The following is a 15,718-nucleotide window of genomic DNA, read 5'->3' on the forward strand; positions in this document are numbered from 1 at the left end:
TATTGTTTCAATTAATATTAAAGTGCGGTCAGGATTGGTGGATACTGCAGCAGGACTGACTGGTCCGTTCTTGATTGGCTGATGCATGAGCTTGAGCGTTCTCGATTGATTGGCACAGACAGACGCTCATGCCCACTGCATTTGTTGCTGCAGCTCCAAACATGTCCTTTTAACAGGTTTCTCCACCGGAAAACTGGGCATCTAATAAGAATATGGTTTCAAAAGTGTCACTGGCTTTCTCACGGCACTTCATCTTACGTGGAAAAAAGGCTAACAATTAGCTTCCTTCCACTTGCTCCCGCTATAAAATATGCCCCCTAACCTTTTCACAGCTGCGCTTGCATGATAATAGCAATCTTTAGCCGGCAGTACACTTACGGTGACAAAGCAATTTGGAAACAAGAGCAGGAGAGCAAACTGTGAGGAGATGCTATCACCACAGCAAGCTTAAATGCCTGGACCTGGTGGGGGGGGGGGAGGGGGTCTTCATGGGATGGAGGGCTTGGACTTTCTGACAATAAGCACGGTGACCACAACACTCTGACATGTTAAAAAAACCAAATTGCCCCCACAATGTAATATAAACCTATTATTCTGATGCTGTCGGGACCATTTTTCAGGCTGGGTAGGGGTTATGGTGTCATGTTGTGATTAGAAGTTTCCCCATAGAAATGAATGGAGAGTCCCCACAAAGATATAATTACAAACCTGTGGGTGTGTGGGGCCTTTCTACATCTCCTCTGTGTTGCGCAGTTTTTCTGCCAGCTTCCTGCTGCTATCCAATCGTATGCAGTTGATTTGGTGTTTGTAAGTTGGCTGTGTGTTTTTGCCAGAGCTCCCTGTGACCCGGCACCAGATAAGCGGCTGGTAGATGGATGAACTTCTATCCCATTTGCACTGAAAGGTCAGTTATATGTTCAGATGTGACTAAGCTTAGAAGAGTGTCATGGGCGAGACAGCAGATCCCTGAGGGTTTGGTGCGTCACCCAGGGTGGAAAAGGTGCATTGTGGACATAGATCTTGAGTCATCTCACATCCATCTGCAAGCCCAAAAAAATAAAAAGCCCAGTCAAGGCTTACTGACAAAAACAGCTGTGAACGAGGACAGTGGTGGCCTTGACAGGGAGGAAGAAACACGTGGAACATAAATAGGATTCAGTGGCCCAGTAGATAAGGCCCTTGAGTGTGAGAACAGGATTTGTGGGATAGGAGAGCTGCCCATCAAACATGCGGCATTTATTTAGTCGGCCTTCAGCAATAACCTTGGTGAAGTTTCTATACTGTTTCCATAGCATGATGTCCCCAAATATTCATCTGCCTCACAAGAACCCCCAACTCACACCAGGGGCCCCCAACAGCGAGAACAGGCAGGGGGTGCTTGCCCAAGGCCAGCGAGTCACAACAGGCCAAAGGTGCAATTATGTGCACAAGTTCAAAGCTGCTGATTCGCTGCTGACATGCAGAAAAGCAAGCAGGCACGGAATTTGCATGGGACCTTTCAGACCTCAGATGCACATCAAGTTACAGGCAGCTGTAAGACGTTGTTTTCTGCGCAGGTGCTTAAATGTACAAAACATTCTGAACCCAGTATATCCCATTTCATAAAACTGTGCAATTCATTACTTAATGCAGAAGGAAATAATACAGGTCAAACTTCCAGGCGCATTAATACTTTAATACTGTGCATGTTAACTTTCCTGGTCACTGTCAAGGACAGGATACCTGTTTTGATCAGGAGTGCGCTAGTCTTCTAAATAAGATATAACCGGTGAAACCGGTAGCTAAGGAGTAAAAGGCGGAGCCTGCGGGATGAGACGAGCAACCAGTCCGCCGCCGGTGACCCAGAACAACCGTGAGGACACCCCCCCCCCCTCGCAGTCCACGTCACTCAGCTTTAACACCGAGTCAGCAGGCATTTTGCCTGGGACCAGCTGGGTTAAGTACTGCTTGTAGGTCTGCCCCCCTCCCCCCATTCGGCTGATTTTCTATATATAGTCTATTCATCTCTATCACCATTCAATTTGGTTGGAAAACTGAACAATAATCGCATGTTTGACACGCTGCCCCAGGAGCGGCATGAGACCAGTAGTACCGAAACAGCTTTCAAACACAAACAGGAAAGGCTGTCAGGGTACAAGGGCTCACGCGATTGGTGCGCATGTTGGACCTCATATACAAAATGCGTGCCGTGTAAAGTTCTGCATGAAAAGTCATGATGATTTAAAGCGAAACTGCACCAGGTCTCGGTTGATATGCCGTTAATATCAACATTTTAATATAACACAAATTATTATTTGGCGAATTAAAAAAAAGAAACTGTTTAAAATGTCTCAAGAGGCACTACAAAACACCAAACAATGGTGAGTGCATGGACATTATAAAAAATATACGTAATTAAGCAACTGGACGTGTTTTGCAAATTGCATTTATTTTTTCTCATAATGCGAAGCAAAAAAAAAAATAATACAGAACAACAACTGTCAAATAAATCGACGTAGCCAACTTGTGTGTTTTGGAGGTGGGGGTAAAAAAAAGGAGGAAACTTGTGGTAATATGTTTTTTACAGAATCCCACACGTTTTCATCTGAACAATTATTAAAGTGGGGCCAATCGCGACAAAGGATGCGAGGGGAAGGCTGGCTCCACCTCTCCTGTGCGCCTGCCTCCGAGCTTTTAGTGTATATAATCCCTGAGTTGACCCAGAAAACAGGCAGTCGTTTCAAGAGTCGATGCCTGCTTTCTGTACTGCGGTCCCGCTCGAGTATGAAGCTTAACCCCATGGAATATATGTTCTAATCCAGCGGACCCTCGCCGTGCAGTTTTTAAAGAAACAAATATCATTGAAATTACAAAGTCAGTGAACTTTGTAACAAGAACGTATACCGGTATGTATATTTTATGAAGAGGAATACACGGCCGAGGTTGTGTTCATTTGCTTTAGGTGGAGGATCCATTGTTCGCTTCTCCGTTTTTTTCCTGTCTTCCGAATCACTTTTAACGTGGCGCTCTGTAAAACGGCATGTTTTAAAGCGAAAATAATTCATCAACGTTATTGCAAAATTAGTGGTTAATCACTTTGGGTAAGACTGTCCATAACAATTGCGTTTCATGCTTAAACGGGCTTTAAATATCGCTATACCTGTTTGCAGTGCCTATGTGGTCTTGTCGTGCGCGTGACATTTTCATCTCCTTACTTATTTGTTGCATATATACAGTATTATTTCTTAAATCAGAGCCTGCCATAAAAAAATACTAGTTGTGCATTACAGGTACAGGAGAAGCTTGACTTTTAAGGGTTTGTCCAAAAGATCGTGCCTGTTAGCTGAACGTTTCGAGTCTTTTAAACGTGCAGCCGTCGCTGAATTTTAGCCCCGTTCGTTCAGGCACAAAGAACCGCATACCGGGGCTCCTGCGCCGTGGCTACGGAGGAGCTTGCCTGCTTGCTTTGCACATAGTATTTGTAAAGAAGGGAAATATTGGAAGGAAACTGCTGATCTCGGTTCTTTTTTTCCTCCAAGAAAGCGCCCCGCGGGAAAGAACCACACTGAGTCAGATTATCTACTCCGTGTCGAGTCAGTGCGCTTGCGACTTTAAATACTGTAGTGCAAAAAAAAAACTGTAAGAAAGGGGCTGGGAAACAGCGACGTGACAATAACGTGGATGACGGAGACATTCTATCCTCCCTGCTCATTCAAGCAGCTAGTGCACATGTTGTGTGTATATTTTGTTCCTGATCAGTTAAGCACATTTGGTTTTGTCCGGTATCCATTGCTGTGGATGGCCGTAGGGACCTTTTGTCGCAGCACTGTGACACCGCTTTTGCTGACAAGTAACATCGTTGTCGAAGCCGCAATGTTTAGTGAAATGTAGTGCTCTGCCGGGTTTAAATACTTAATACCTTTTGTGTACGTGCATTTTGGCGTATTACGCAGCTAATTACCACGTTAAGTAGGCTACTTCTCAGACTCCTAGCAAAAATAGTGTGGTGGATATTTAAAATTTCCTTCCGATGACCCACACAGCTATCTGATGAGTCAGAACACAGCATGGACAATAATTTTCATGAGGGTAACTGGGTAGGATTGTCCCAGGGTCTGTGTTATATTAGTGTCTCCACCTTTTGCAGATTCTTAAACGGTAAAGTTGTTTTTCTCTCTCTGATCAGTGATTGGAGGAAGACGCCATGGCTGATCACATGATGATGTCCATGAACCATGGGTTCCGGATGGGGATGAGCGGCGGCCTGCAGACGGGGCCCCAGCAGCATGGGCCCCAGGCCGCCATGCGCGGCATGCCCACTGGACAGATGATGCACTATGGTGGGGGATCCCAGGGTGGCATGGACGGCGGCATGCGCCCGCGGATGGGCATGGTGGCGAATGTGAACGGGCCTGTGAACGGAGCTCAGATGGGGCACCACCACCAGATGTCCGGCGGCATGATGTATGGCCAGCAGCACCACCCGCAGCAGCAACCACAGCAGCAGCAGCAGCAGCATCACCTGGTCCAGGCCCCCCAGCAGCAGTACATGGGTGGAGGCCTCACCTCCCAGCAGCTCATGGCCAGCATGCACTTGCAGAAACTCAACACGCCGTACCATGGACACCACCTCATGCCCATGAACGGGAACCACATGGGCGGTGGACCGCAGTACCGGGTGGGTGCCGCTCAGCTGGCCGGCATGCCTCACATGGGCGGCCCGGCACTGGGCCTCAATGTCATGGACACGGACCTGATTGACGAGGAGGTGCTGACCTCTCTCGTTGTTGAGCTGGGTTTGGACCGTGTTCAGGAACTCCCAGAGCTCTTCCTCGGCCAGAACGAGTTTGACTTCATCTCAGACTTTGTGAGCAAACAGCAGCCCAGCACTGTCAGCTGTTGAGAGTCTCGGGGTTAGGTACCATGTCTGGGTCACCCTGGGCCAAGGCTGGTTGGAGGTCGGGAACAAGCGGAGGCCAGCCTGGAATCCTGCGTGCTTGTGTGTTTCTGTGGGTGTGTGTGTGTGTGTGTACTGGCACACGCACGTTCGTGTTTTATGTAAACAGTTAAAACACTGAAAAGGGAGAAGATGCCTTCAACCACATGTCCTGGAGGACGTCTCGGTACTTCGTGGTGGTGCTCCTCAGCCTCGTCTGCCTTCCTCCCCCTGAACATATGGGATGAATGTAACGTCTCCTTGCAGGATTCAGAAGCCACTTGGAACAATATATATATATACACACTGTGTTGCCTCAGTTGAAACAATCAGACTCTACTGCAGTTTATGAAATTATATTCATTCAATCCCCCACACCAAGTGATTAACATGCTAAATAGAAGGGTTGGGGGGGGGTGTTTGGGAAGAGTGAGGGCGATTCAGCATTTTGGGATGGGGTTGGTATGTATTTTTTTTTGGTCATGCATGTAGAAGTTGAGGCCTTGTACGTCAAACCCAATTCTTGTACAACACATGTACACCTGCTGATGCATTCCATAAATACCGCCTCTACACTTTAGCTTGCACTGATATTCACGCTCAGCTGTTTGCTTTGTGCAGGTGTCACAGCCAAATCTAGCACAGGAATAACTTCATAGATTCACGCTTAGGTTAGCAAATGCCTTATATTTATTGCTTTGGTTATCGTGGTTAGGGCCTAAGGATTCCAGTGATTTTAATTTTTTTTAATTTTAGGATAAAAATGATATGGTCATAATGACGGCCTACTGGATCAGTGTGGCTTGGTTAAACAACTGATTTTGTACGGTCATTACTGAAAGGTAGAAAAATTCGCCAGGAATTTTTGGTTTTGTACGATTTCTACTGATATGATTAACCACAGCGCTGAAAAATATTCTTAAAAAACAACCCACTGGTTGCTAGGACAAGCAAGGAAATTTGCCTAGGTGTCCAGCACAGAACTTCTGGTATTTTTAGCCGAGTACAAGCCCAGCTTCAGAATGGGGCGTGAATGGTGTTTGGCTTGCGGAGTTCGCCTGTCAACTTTGGCAGAGCAACGAGGAACTTAAGATATCGTCTCATGTTGCAACTAGTCCCTTTATTTTCCTCTGGTACGCTGCCAATTTCCTATGTGTGGTTCATGATGGTGAACGTTGTATGAGATGCTTTTGCGATGCCGCTGTTCTCAACCAGCCCAGATAACAAAGGTTGGAGGCACCACTGTCAGCAGGTTACTTAGACCAGGTGCCTGAGGACATCTATGCTGAAGACAGTGTAGATTCCAAGACTTGAATTATCATCAGTTTCCCCTGGAGAAATTCAAGAAGCTGGTTTGTGTTTGCCATGTAAAATTGAGTTGCTTGGCCATGTGTTTCTATACACTAGTCACCGACCCTGTATACTGAACACCATTGCTATTTCTAGTTCATAGGCATGAATTCCCAATTGCCCCAGTACCATCTCAGTGGTTACACTGTTCTGTAGCTGCATCTTGCAAGTATTTTCATAAAGAGTAAGGACAACGGTCTTCCTCAGCCATGATTTACTGGAAAATAAAACAAGGAAGGTCAAGAAGCAGAGGTGTGTGCTTGCGTGACTGGATGATGCAAAGTGTTGATGACCACGACAAAGGTTAGTCCTAGAGTGGCTTAAGCAGGTTTGACATTCTGTGTGCTGCCAAAATCCCGTATGCTCTCGGCCCAAGCATGCCTGAGCTTTAATCTTGGGTTCTGCAGGAACTGAGTGATAAGACCGACCTGTGTCATTTCTGGTCTGGGTCCTCAGCATAGGTCAGGAGTGAACAGGAAGCCACCTCACTATGGGAATCTGCAGAGTGGAGGCTGAGTAATTGTGGGCTATTGCCATCAGATGTGTCAACATGGCAGGTTTCATTATAGGTCGTTGTCTCTTTCTTTGGACTTCCCAGGTTCTCTGAAGTTCTACAAAGATCACTTGCATTTTTGATCCTTCCCCCAACCTTTTTCTCAATCTCTGTTTCGCTTTGTTTAGTGTTCCCTTTCATGTTACTGATTTTATTTGGGAAAAAAAATGTATTTATTTTCAGCAATAATAATAAAATATTTATTTAATGAATAAGCCAGATCATTGCTTCATATTCTTACCTTCTGTCAACCCACACATCTGGTGTCTGTTAGTCAAGAGTTTAATGGGATGGGGATGATCATCATCATTGTTATTCATCACTTATTTGAATTATGCATCTTTCATTTAATCCACTAATATAGATGACCATCCATCCATATTCCATCTTCTTATCGTGAACAGGGTTGCAGGGATCAACCACTCCAAGGCACTTTTAGAGAACAAGGGAGGGGTACACTGTGGGTGAGATCTAGGGGCATCAGAAGCATTTTGAATGTGGGGGGGACACATTGGCATTAAATTAATATTTTATGTTAAATGTGTGTGGGTCCAAATGAATAATTATGAAATGTGAGGGGGACACATCCCCCTCAGATTTAATGGCGACGACGCCCATGGTGAGATCCGAACACGGTCTATGGCCGGTAAGGAGATGCCAATTAGCCTAACTGCGTGTCTTTGACTTGCGGGAGGAAACTGGAATTACTGCAGGAGACTTGCACCACACAAAGAATGTGCAAAAGAATGTGTTTGAGCCACCGACTCAAGAGGTGTAAGGAGGTGCTGAGTCAGTGTGCCACAACAATGTCTATTTTTCCAAAGGAGTTCATGACCTGACCATTCCTCAAGAGTACAAGATTCGTTCCTCTTGGGAACTGACCTACAGCCTTTTGGTTGCAAGCCTTTTCCACAATGACACCTACTGCCACAGCAAATAGCCTTAAATCGTAGGGACTATTGTTTTATGTTCAGCGGTTGGGGTGATACCACTTTCCTACATGTGGTTAAACTTGATGGTGTAGATTGAACAAATTCCTGCCTGAAAATATCACTTATTGTATTCCTCTTTTCATGCAAGAAGCTCTTGTGCTGTTTCACTGACCACAATGCATTGTAGACATTATCGGAAACCCTTCCCAACTGCTCATTACTCAGCCACATCTGTCTAAAACTGGACGCTCAGAGGAAATCGTTCTACCAGGCCTGTCCTAATCATGCACTGAGCAAAAGGACAGTAGAAAAAAAAAGCACAGTAGATTCTGTTGGAGAATGTAGTTGGACGCTGGGCTTGATAGGTCTGGCCTTGCTGCCTGGGCTTTGGCCCAACGGGAAAGAGGCTTTCCTCGAGACTGCCAGTTGCAGCTTGGGTACAAGCTTGCCAGTGGCTTGGGCAATGGGTGTACTGGGCAGCACCCAACTCAGAGACTCGGCAAGGAAGTGCTAAGCATGGACAGGGGGGACAGAGATGAGCAATGGCAAGCACTCTTGTCTTTGTTTACCATATGCTTCACTGCTGTGTGTTCAACACAACAAAAATCACTTACTCAAATGCAGGTTCGGTTGAAGGCTGCTTGTGTTTCTCTGCATGCTTCTCTTGTTTTGTGTCAGCGCCGAGCTTCCCCCCCACACACAGCCCAGACGAGGCATACACAAAAGAGGGTGTGTTCAGCCGTAATCCATACTTGTTTGTTTCTGTTCTTTGTTTTGCTCTTGGCAAACGCAGGGGTTGCTCAATGTCCTCCACCAATCCTGACATTCGCTCGAATCTTGAGCACTCGAAGCAGCACTGACGGGAAGGAATAAAAACTAGGAATCCCCAACCTGAAAGGTCAGCAATGATCAAGCTATGCTGAAATTCCACTCGCCGGCTTGAGTCAACACTGCAGTCGGATTTCCATTGTGCACTGCACGCAGGGCAAGCCTTCTCTACTGGAGCCTCTGTAGTGTCAAAAATGTTTATCCTGCACTCATCTGTTTTGATCCTGCATACAGCAAACAGGGCAGGACAATAGGCTTTCAACAAACTCTTCTTGTCCTATGGCAGTTATCATGGTAAACCATAGCTGGAGTTAAAACAAAAGTCAAAAATTAACTTAGAAGTGCTGGGGAGGTGATACCAGCAAAATTGATAATAAAAAATCTAGCTGAGAACAAGAGGCTTCAAGTCCTGGCTTGCCAGTGGTATCCTTACTGGGTTTTAGTAACAGTTTGTCTGCAAGCATTTTGGGATTTGTGCTGCAACCTATAACAGCTTCAACGGCTCCGATGGAACAGTAACCAAGGTGACCCACCAAAAAAGAGACATCAGCAGCAGAGTGGCACCCAGACCTGACATGCCTGTCCTGAAGGACTTCCTCATTACCCTGCTACCATGTTTACAGTGTACCGTCTGTCACGCATGCCGCTTAATACGACCTTCACCCTACGACCATTCCTTGATTCCTCAAAGAACACAATGCAAGCTGCATGTCACCTCCATGGCCTCCCATCGGGAAACAGCTGCAATGAATGAGTAAGCAAGATGCTGATGCCATTTGAAGACTCTCTGTGTTGCTCCCTACCAGAGATGTTCAAGCATCAACAACTCATCCTCTTTTGTGACAATTCACCCCCTCACCCCCCCCCCAGGAAAGACATGGTTCAGACATGCCCTGTTGGGGTAACACCCCCTTGCCGCTTGCCCTTGGGCTTTCTTCTAGGGCTTCGTCCGGCTTCTCAGAGCAGGCAGCAGTAACCAGGAAACCAAGTCAATAATGTTAGCACCCCCCCCCCCCCCATCCCCCACCCCCTTCGGCACTCATTCCGTTTTGCTGGCCCGGCCATTCTTCGCACCCTTGATAGATCCAGCTCATCCTTGAAGGCCTAAGCACACCATACATGCCCAGTTTGGGGAAGGGACCTGCTGCTTGCAGGTGGCCTGGACAGCTGAGCTAGTTGTTAAGGATTATGACTTCAGTAGATATCTTTTTCTCTCAAATCTGGAAGTGCGTGGGGGCTGCTGTATTGGTATAGCCACTCATGGTCTGAAGCAAAGGCATTCCAGCTGCAGCACCCCCCCCACTGACTTCAGCGTGAACAAAGGCTACCCACCCCCCCATATCTCTCGAGTCTTTGCTGGGTCCTCCATGGAGAGCAGTCACTGAGCTCACCCCCATGCCTGGTACCAGCTAAGCCCACATGTCAAGAATTCCAGTGACTTAGACCTATCGATTCTGGGATAGGTGTGCAGACCAGCACGCATAATCACAAACAGCATTCCTCTGATAGACTGCCACGCTCCTCTGTCTCTGTCCGCAAGGTCACCTCAAGGATCCCTCCCCCACACCGCGTCCCCCACCCCCAGCCCCATGTGTGTCAGCACCCGCACCCCCAGCAGCCTCCCAGCCCCCCTTGTATGGGTCCTTCTCTTTGGGATCCCAAGTTCTTTGGTCTGTCTAAAAATAATACTTTTATTTCTTTCATTTCCTTTTCCTCCTCCTCTGTGTTCTACTTAGATCTGACTGTAACAGACTCAGTGACACCTAAGCACCATAAGAGAATGCATGGGCATTTCATTGGGTTTAAAGCAACCAGACAGTTCATCTTTTACAGAATATTTTCTGCCCTGTGGGGACATCTGGGGTAGTGGACTCTCTTTGGACTCAAACACGTTACCATCTGAGCAGAAGACCATTTCCCATCTTGCTACACTACACAGCAAACATGGTTAAACATATTGATGTAAAATGTAACCTACATAAATATTTTCCCTTCATGTCGTCAATGATGAACTCCTACCAGACCCCCCCAAACACAATATAGCCAGCAATGGGTAGCAGGGACAATGAACAAAGGGGCCGGTTTGTGGGGCTTAATTCTGAATAATTAATTTTTAAATGCTGCTGCCTCTAATTCCAAGTTGACATAAATTTCCTCCCTTGGCAAAAAACAAAGCAAAATGCTGATTAAGACCAGTGACTCCTGGGAAAAGGGCACAGTCAGAACCAAGTCCCCGCCCCCAATGACTTCACAAGGGGTGTCGGGTTACAAAGAAATCAATCGATTGGCTGTACAACAGCTCCTTCTCCTGCAGGTCTTTAGGAATAACAGTTGGGTTACTCCATTCTCCCCTCTCCTTCCTCAGAGAGATACCACAGAACTGACAGATGTACAGTCACAGATCTATGAGATCTTACCAGGGCAGCATCTTATTGGCAAATGGGTTACCATTAGCAACAAGCATCTACTTCACAAGAGGTTCCATTGCAACTCAATTCATTAATTTCCTGGCCCAGTCAAAACAACAATAACTAAGTGATGATGTCAGCCCATCGCCTTTGGGTCATATCTGCTCAAGGTTTGTCGAGACACTGCAGAAATGCCATACCCCAGAACAGGGGGAGGACAACCCCTCCCCCCCCAAAAGCAGTAGGCTAGACCCCCGCAGGGATGTGGGAGAGTGTGTGTCCTTGGAAACAGTCTGATGAGTCACAGAGCAGCACAGCATGCTAACAGGGCCAGTCACAGTGACTCGGACACGTGTGATCACTGTTGGGGGGAGGGGAGAGACAAGTGAGAGTTAATCCATAGAGTAACCTGTAAGACACTGGGGTAAACACCTTTAAAGGATGATTCGATACAATGTTTTCACCACAGAGGCTAAGATGGAGCCCTCTGTCTTTCAAGTTGGACTTCTTACTTGTGGTTTTTTTGTGGGTGCTTTGGTTTATCTGTACATCTATACATACATGCATTTTGTATGTACATAGGTGTGTGTCCTAAAAACACATATCCGTGTGGATGCATAGAGCACGCAGTCAGACATGCGCATGCATGAACAGACGTGCAACACTGATACACAGGCAGCCTCCATATCTACTACGTCGGTGGTTTTGGTCAGTCAAGAGAGGCCCTGAGGAGCTGCTTCCTGTTTTCGCTGTTAGGATGTGGTTAGATTTACAGTACATCATGCCTTCTTCGCCTGGAGTGCAGCCTCTTCACAGCCAACCACATGAACCCGCGCTCTGATGTGAAATTCTCTGCCATCGCCTGCGCAGAGGAGAGCGATGGAGACAAAAAAACACAACGATTTTTTTTTTTGCATTTCTCACAATGAAACATGCCACCCGTGCTGGCCCCTGTCCCATAACTGAGTCACTCAGGCCACAGGAAATAGAGGAAATACTGGCCAGTCCTCATCTCTGAAAGATCTATCCGTGGGTGCAGTGACATGGCCAAGCACACACAAGTCATAATGTCAACATTACAGTAACAAGCCAAATAGCAGAGAGGATGAAAGCCATAAGAGAATAGAATGCACAAATTATAGTGGGCTAGGTAATATTTATAATCCAGTGGAGACTACGGCAGAGAGTTTGAGTTAAATGCTTGTTCCAGTTGTTCTAGATAAGAATCCTCAAAAGGCAGGGAGACTAAATGAAGGACCGTGTTAATCAGATGAGTTTAATCTCCTGGGAGGTCTGAAACCAAGCACAGATAGGGGGCGCTCAAACCACATCTTCCCTTGTTTATGAAGTGACGGGAGAGCCACTGAGCCATCAGTCACACACCTGGCAATGTGCAAGGCCCTGGGAGGTGATGTAACAGTCCGGACTGCATCCTCCCAACCGCATTCACCTACCGGATTGTGAGAGATTTACTTACGTTGAGTCTAGCACCTTTTTTCAGAGTTCTGCTGATGGATGCGTTATGGCGCCATCTGGTGTCCATAACAAATCTGGGCTCATCAGCAAGCTTGCCGCAGTAGTATGGCCAGTTTCAGCATTAATCTGATGATAATGGATAAACATCTGTGAGGCTGCTGACTCCAAGAAGACCCTGGGTACTTGTGGCATGTGACTGGTACAATGGTCTCAGTCTTTAAACACTGTGTTATCTATCATAAAGACACTGTTAGGCTTACCTTGCTGGGAAGCTCTTCCACTTTCTTGTCCCATAACCTTACTTCCCCGGTGTCAGTTTTCCCAACTAGCCATCGGACTGTTTATAATTGATAGCTGACATCTCCATGTCCACTGCAATGTCCCTTGGGAATTGTTTGGTTACACTTGGTCTTTGATCAAGTTATTTCTCTATTCAAAGGGATTCTTTCATTTGGTCACTTACTTAAAGGAGGTACTCAGAATGGCTGGGGAGTCACTCTGTAGCCTGAAACACACAGTTGTGTGTTTTAAAATCTGTGATCACATCCCCTCAGGCTTCTCTCTTAATCGGTACGCATTATTCTGACCCTTTGTATTATTTTGCATGTTGGTTATGGGCCGCGATAGACAGATCCCTGTGTTTCGCTTTGAATTGTAAATGATGTGGTATATTTCTACGCAGCAAATAAATTGTTTTGATTATTTCTCACTTTTCTAAAATGAGTGTCTGTAGCAGTTTCCTAGGTAGCTATGCAATTCCTGGCCAGGATCAGTATACTCGAGAAAACTGGGGGCAGAGCCTGGCACATTACGATCTAGTGAGTCTAGTTTTCTGACTAATCACTTGAGTCTGTTAAACTGATGGCGAGTGCTTACATAACATAGACTTTGCAGCCACTCAGTTGAGTCAATCAGACACAGTAATGTCAGTGCCTGAGATGATCTGATGGAACATGCTGACAAGTACTTTGCAGCCTCTGAGTTAAATCTACCGGACGTGCTGGGGGAAGGGGGGGGGGGGGTGTCAGACCCTGAGCTAACCTGACCGAACATGGCAACATCACGGCAATCTGAGCTTCCCAGCAGCCCCTAGATCACGCTGCCTTTGGGCACATTGTGGCTGTGGATATTACTTAATTGGCCATAAGTGCATCCAGTGTGACACAGTATGGAATTAATGAGTTGAGTAAAATTTAGAGAAGTACAGAGTTAATCATAGTGATCCTAAACTACAGTGATTGTATCTAAGTAACCCAAAACAAATACAATTATTCAGAGTTGTTAAATACGGGTTTATTTGAACATGCTCACTGGGCCAGTGCATTGTCTTACACCTCACCCTGCAGAAACCGGTTGCTAGGGCAACAGGCATGCTTGCTTGCACTCCCAGCATGCCAACAACAGGCTTCTGCCCAGTTGCTAATGGGAAAGAAGCTGTACGCGACCACCTGGATGGCACATGTGCGGCGCCTGCCCTTCCAAAGGGAGCCTGCCGCCCAGCCATGATGTCTGCTGCCAGGAAGCCCAGCATGCTCTGTGCGTGAACGCAGAGGGGCATCCCCTCGGAAGCAGGTGCAGACCAACACAGGGACCACCGACGTCACTCAAAATACACCTCTAATTAACTAAAGATTTAATCCAATCATTCTACTGAGTGGTCATACAATACAGATTAAAAAAAGTAGCATCTTGCATCGGTTTTTTTTCTCTGCACCTGTAAAGCATTCATTACTGGAACCTATTCTGATCATTAGCAGTAACACACTGCTGCTTAGCTGGTCAAGGTGCAAGGAACAGTGGGATTTAATGAGTAAGTGGGTTATCCAAACAGCTCAGCAAATACCGTGGGCTTGAGCAGATGGATGGTGCAGAAAAGATGACACCATTCTCAACTCCTGGCATCTTGTATATCTCGGGCAGAGACTGCTTTGAGACATGACCATTAAACAAAAGCACTTGCGTTACTGAAGTCCATCCCTTTTCCATAACTGCTGATCCAGTGCGGTGTCACAGTGTGCTTGGAGCCTATCCCAGAATGCTCTGGCAGGGGACACTCTGGACGGGATGGCCGTCTATACCAGGGCACACACACTCAGGCGCCATCAGACACAGAGGGCAAATTAGACACCATTTCATCAAAGCCGTCTTTGGATGGCGAGAGAAACTGTCGTGCCTGGAGAAAATCCCCGTAGAACATGCCGCAACAGGTACAGGCTGCTACTGATTCTGCAAATCATTTGAATCGTGAACTTCCTCTACAGTAGCTACACACCCCATGAGCTGAATACTAGAATATTGCTGCTAGATGCCACCTCTCTGGCATGGCCAGACCAGTCTTAGCGCCCCACCGCACGGCCACCTGGCCCAGTGATATCACCCAACCAGCAACAGATTTGGGACTTCAGGTGGGTGCAGTGAGATTTCTCATGATCAGGGTTCCACTGTTGCCATGGCGGTTTGTGCAAATGAAACCGAGAAAATGAGATGTGCGATCATAACTGACCCTGAACCAAAGATTACACAACAGTCCACTGTTCAGTGAGACGTCCCCAGCTTCTCTCAGGAGCACAAGGCAAATCGGGCTGAATTTACGTCTGCAGTGAACTTTGCAGTCCTTTGATCGTCCACCTTAATCGATCTCTGCCTCCTACGCGGAACCCAAATTTTCATTTCAAGCCACATGTTGAACAGCCATCCTTACCAGCCGCTTTGCACGAAAACGCAGCCAGCGCCGTTTATGATGGCTGACACCTGCGTCAAATCGAAATGTTCCAGTGATTTCTAAGTGTCCACTTAAAAACAGGTTACTGTGCACTCCAGAAATACATTTCCAGCAGCATATTAGCAGAAGTATGAGGGGAGCAGCCAAAAAAAGTTAAATAATTCAGTAACCCTTGAGTCTTAAGTCCAGCGAGGTGTATTAATGACATAGCTGTGAAACAGAAATGTGTATTTCCTCATTCCTCAGAGACGACAGTTTTCAGGCTGGCAGTCTGAGCTTAAAGTAAGACCTCAGGTGACTCACCCCCTCAGCCCGAAACGTGGCGTACTGAAGCACACACACGTCTGCAGCTGGCCCTGCAGAGCACCAATAAAGCACATTCAGAAAAAAACCTGCCACTTCAGCAACCTTTTGCATCGCCATAATTGTTTTTTGTGCAATTTTCTGCATTTTAACCCCACATGTGAAGCACTTTGAGCTGCATTTCAGGAATAAAAAGTGCTACTTAAATGAAGATCGTTATTTTTATCGTTC

General features: G+C 46.6%; 1 protein-coding gene across 1 annotated transcript; it reads left to right on the plus strand.

Annotated features, from left to right (window-relative positions):
* Window positions 1-2,690: 2,690 nt before the first annotated feature.
* Window positions 2,691-7,033, plus strand: cited4b (Cbp/p300-interacting transactivator, with Glu/Asp-rich carboxy-terminal domain, 4b). Its single transcript, XM_049025904.1, has 2 exons — window positions 2,691-2,885; window positions 4,166-7,033. The coding sequence occupies exon 2, from the start codon at window positions 4,184-4,186 to the stop codon at window positions 4,880-4,882; it is 699 nt and encodes a 232-aa protein (XP_048881861.1). The 5' UTR covers window positions 2,691-2,885; window positions 4,166-4,183; the 3' UTR covers window positions 4,883-7,033.
* Window positions 7,034-15,718: the final 8,685 nt, after the last annotated feature.

The sequence above is a fragment of the Brienomyrus brachyistius genome, chromosome 9 (genome assembly GCF_023856365.1).
Source record: "Brienomyrus brachyistius isolate T26 chromosome 9, BBRACH_0.4, whole genome shotgun sequence".
In the NCBI taxonomy this organism is placed as follows: Eukaryota; Metazoa; Chordata; class Actinopteri; order Osteoglossiformes; family Mormyridae; genus Brienomyrus; species Brienomyrus brachyistius.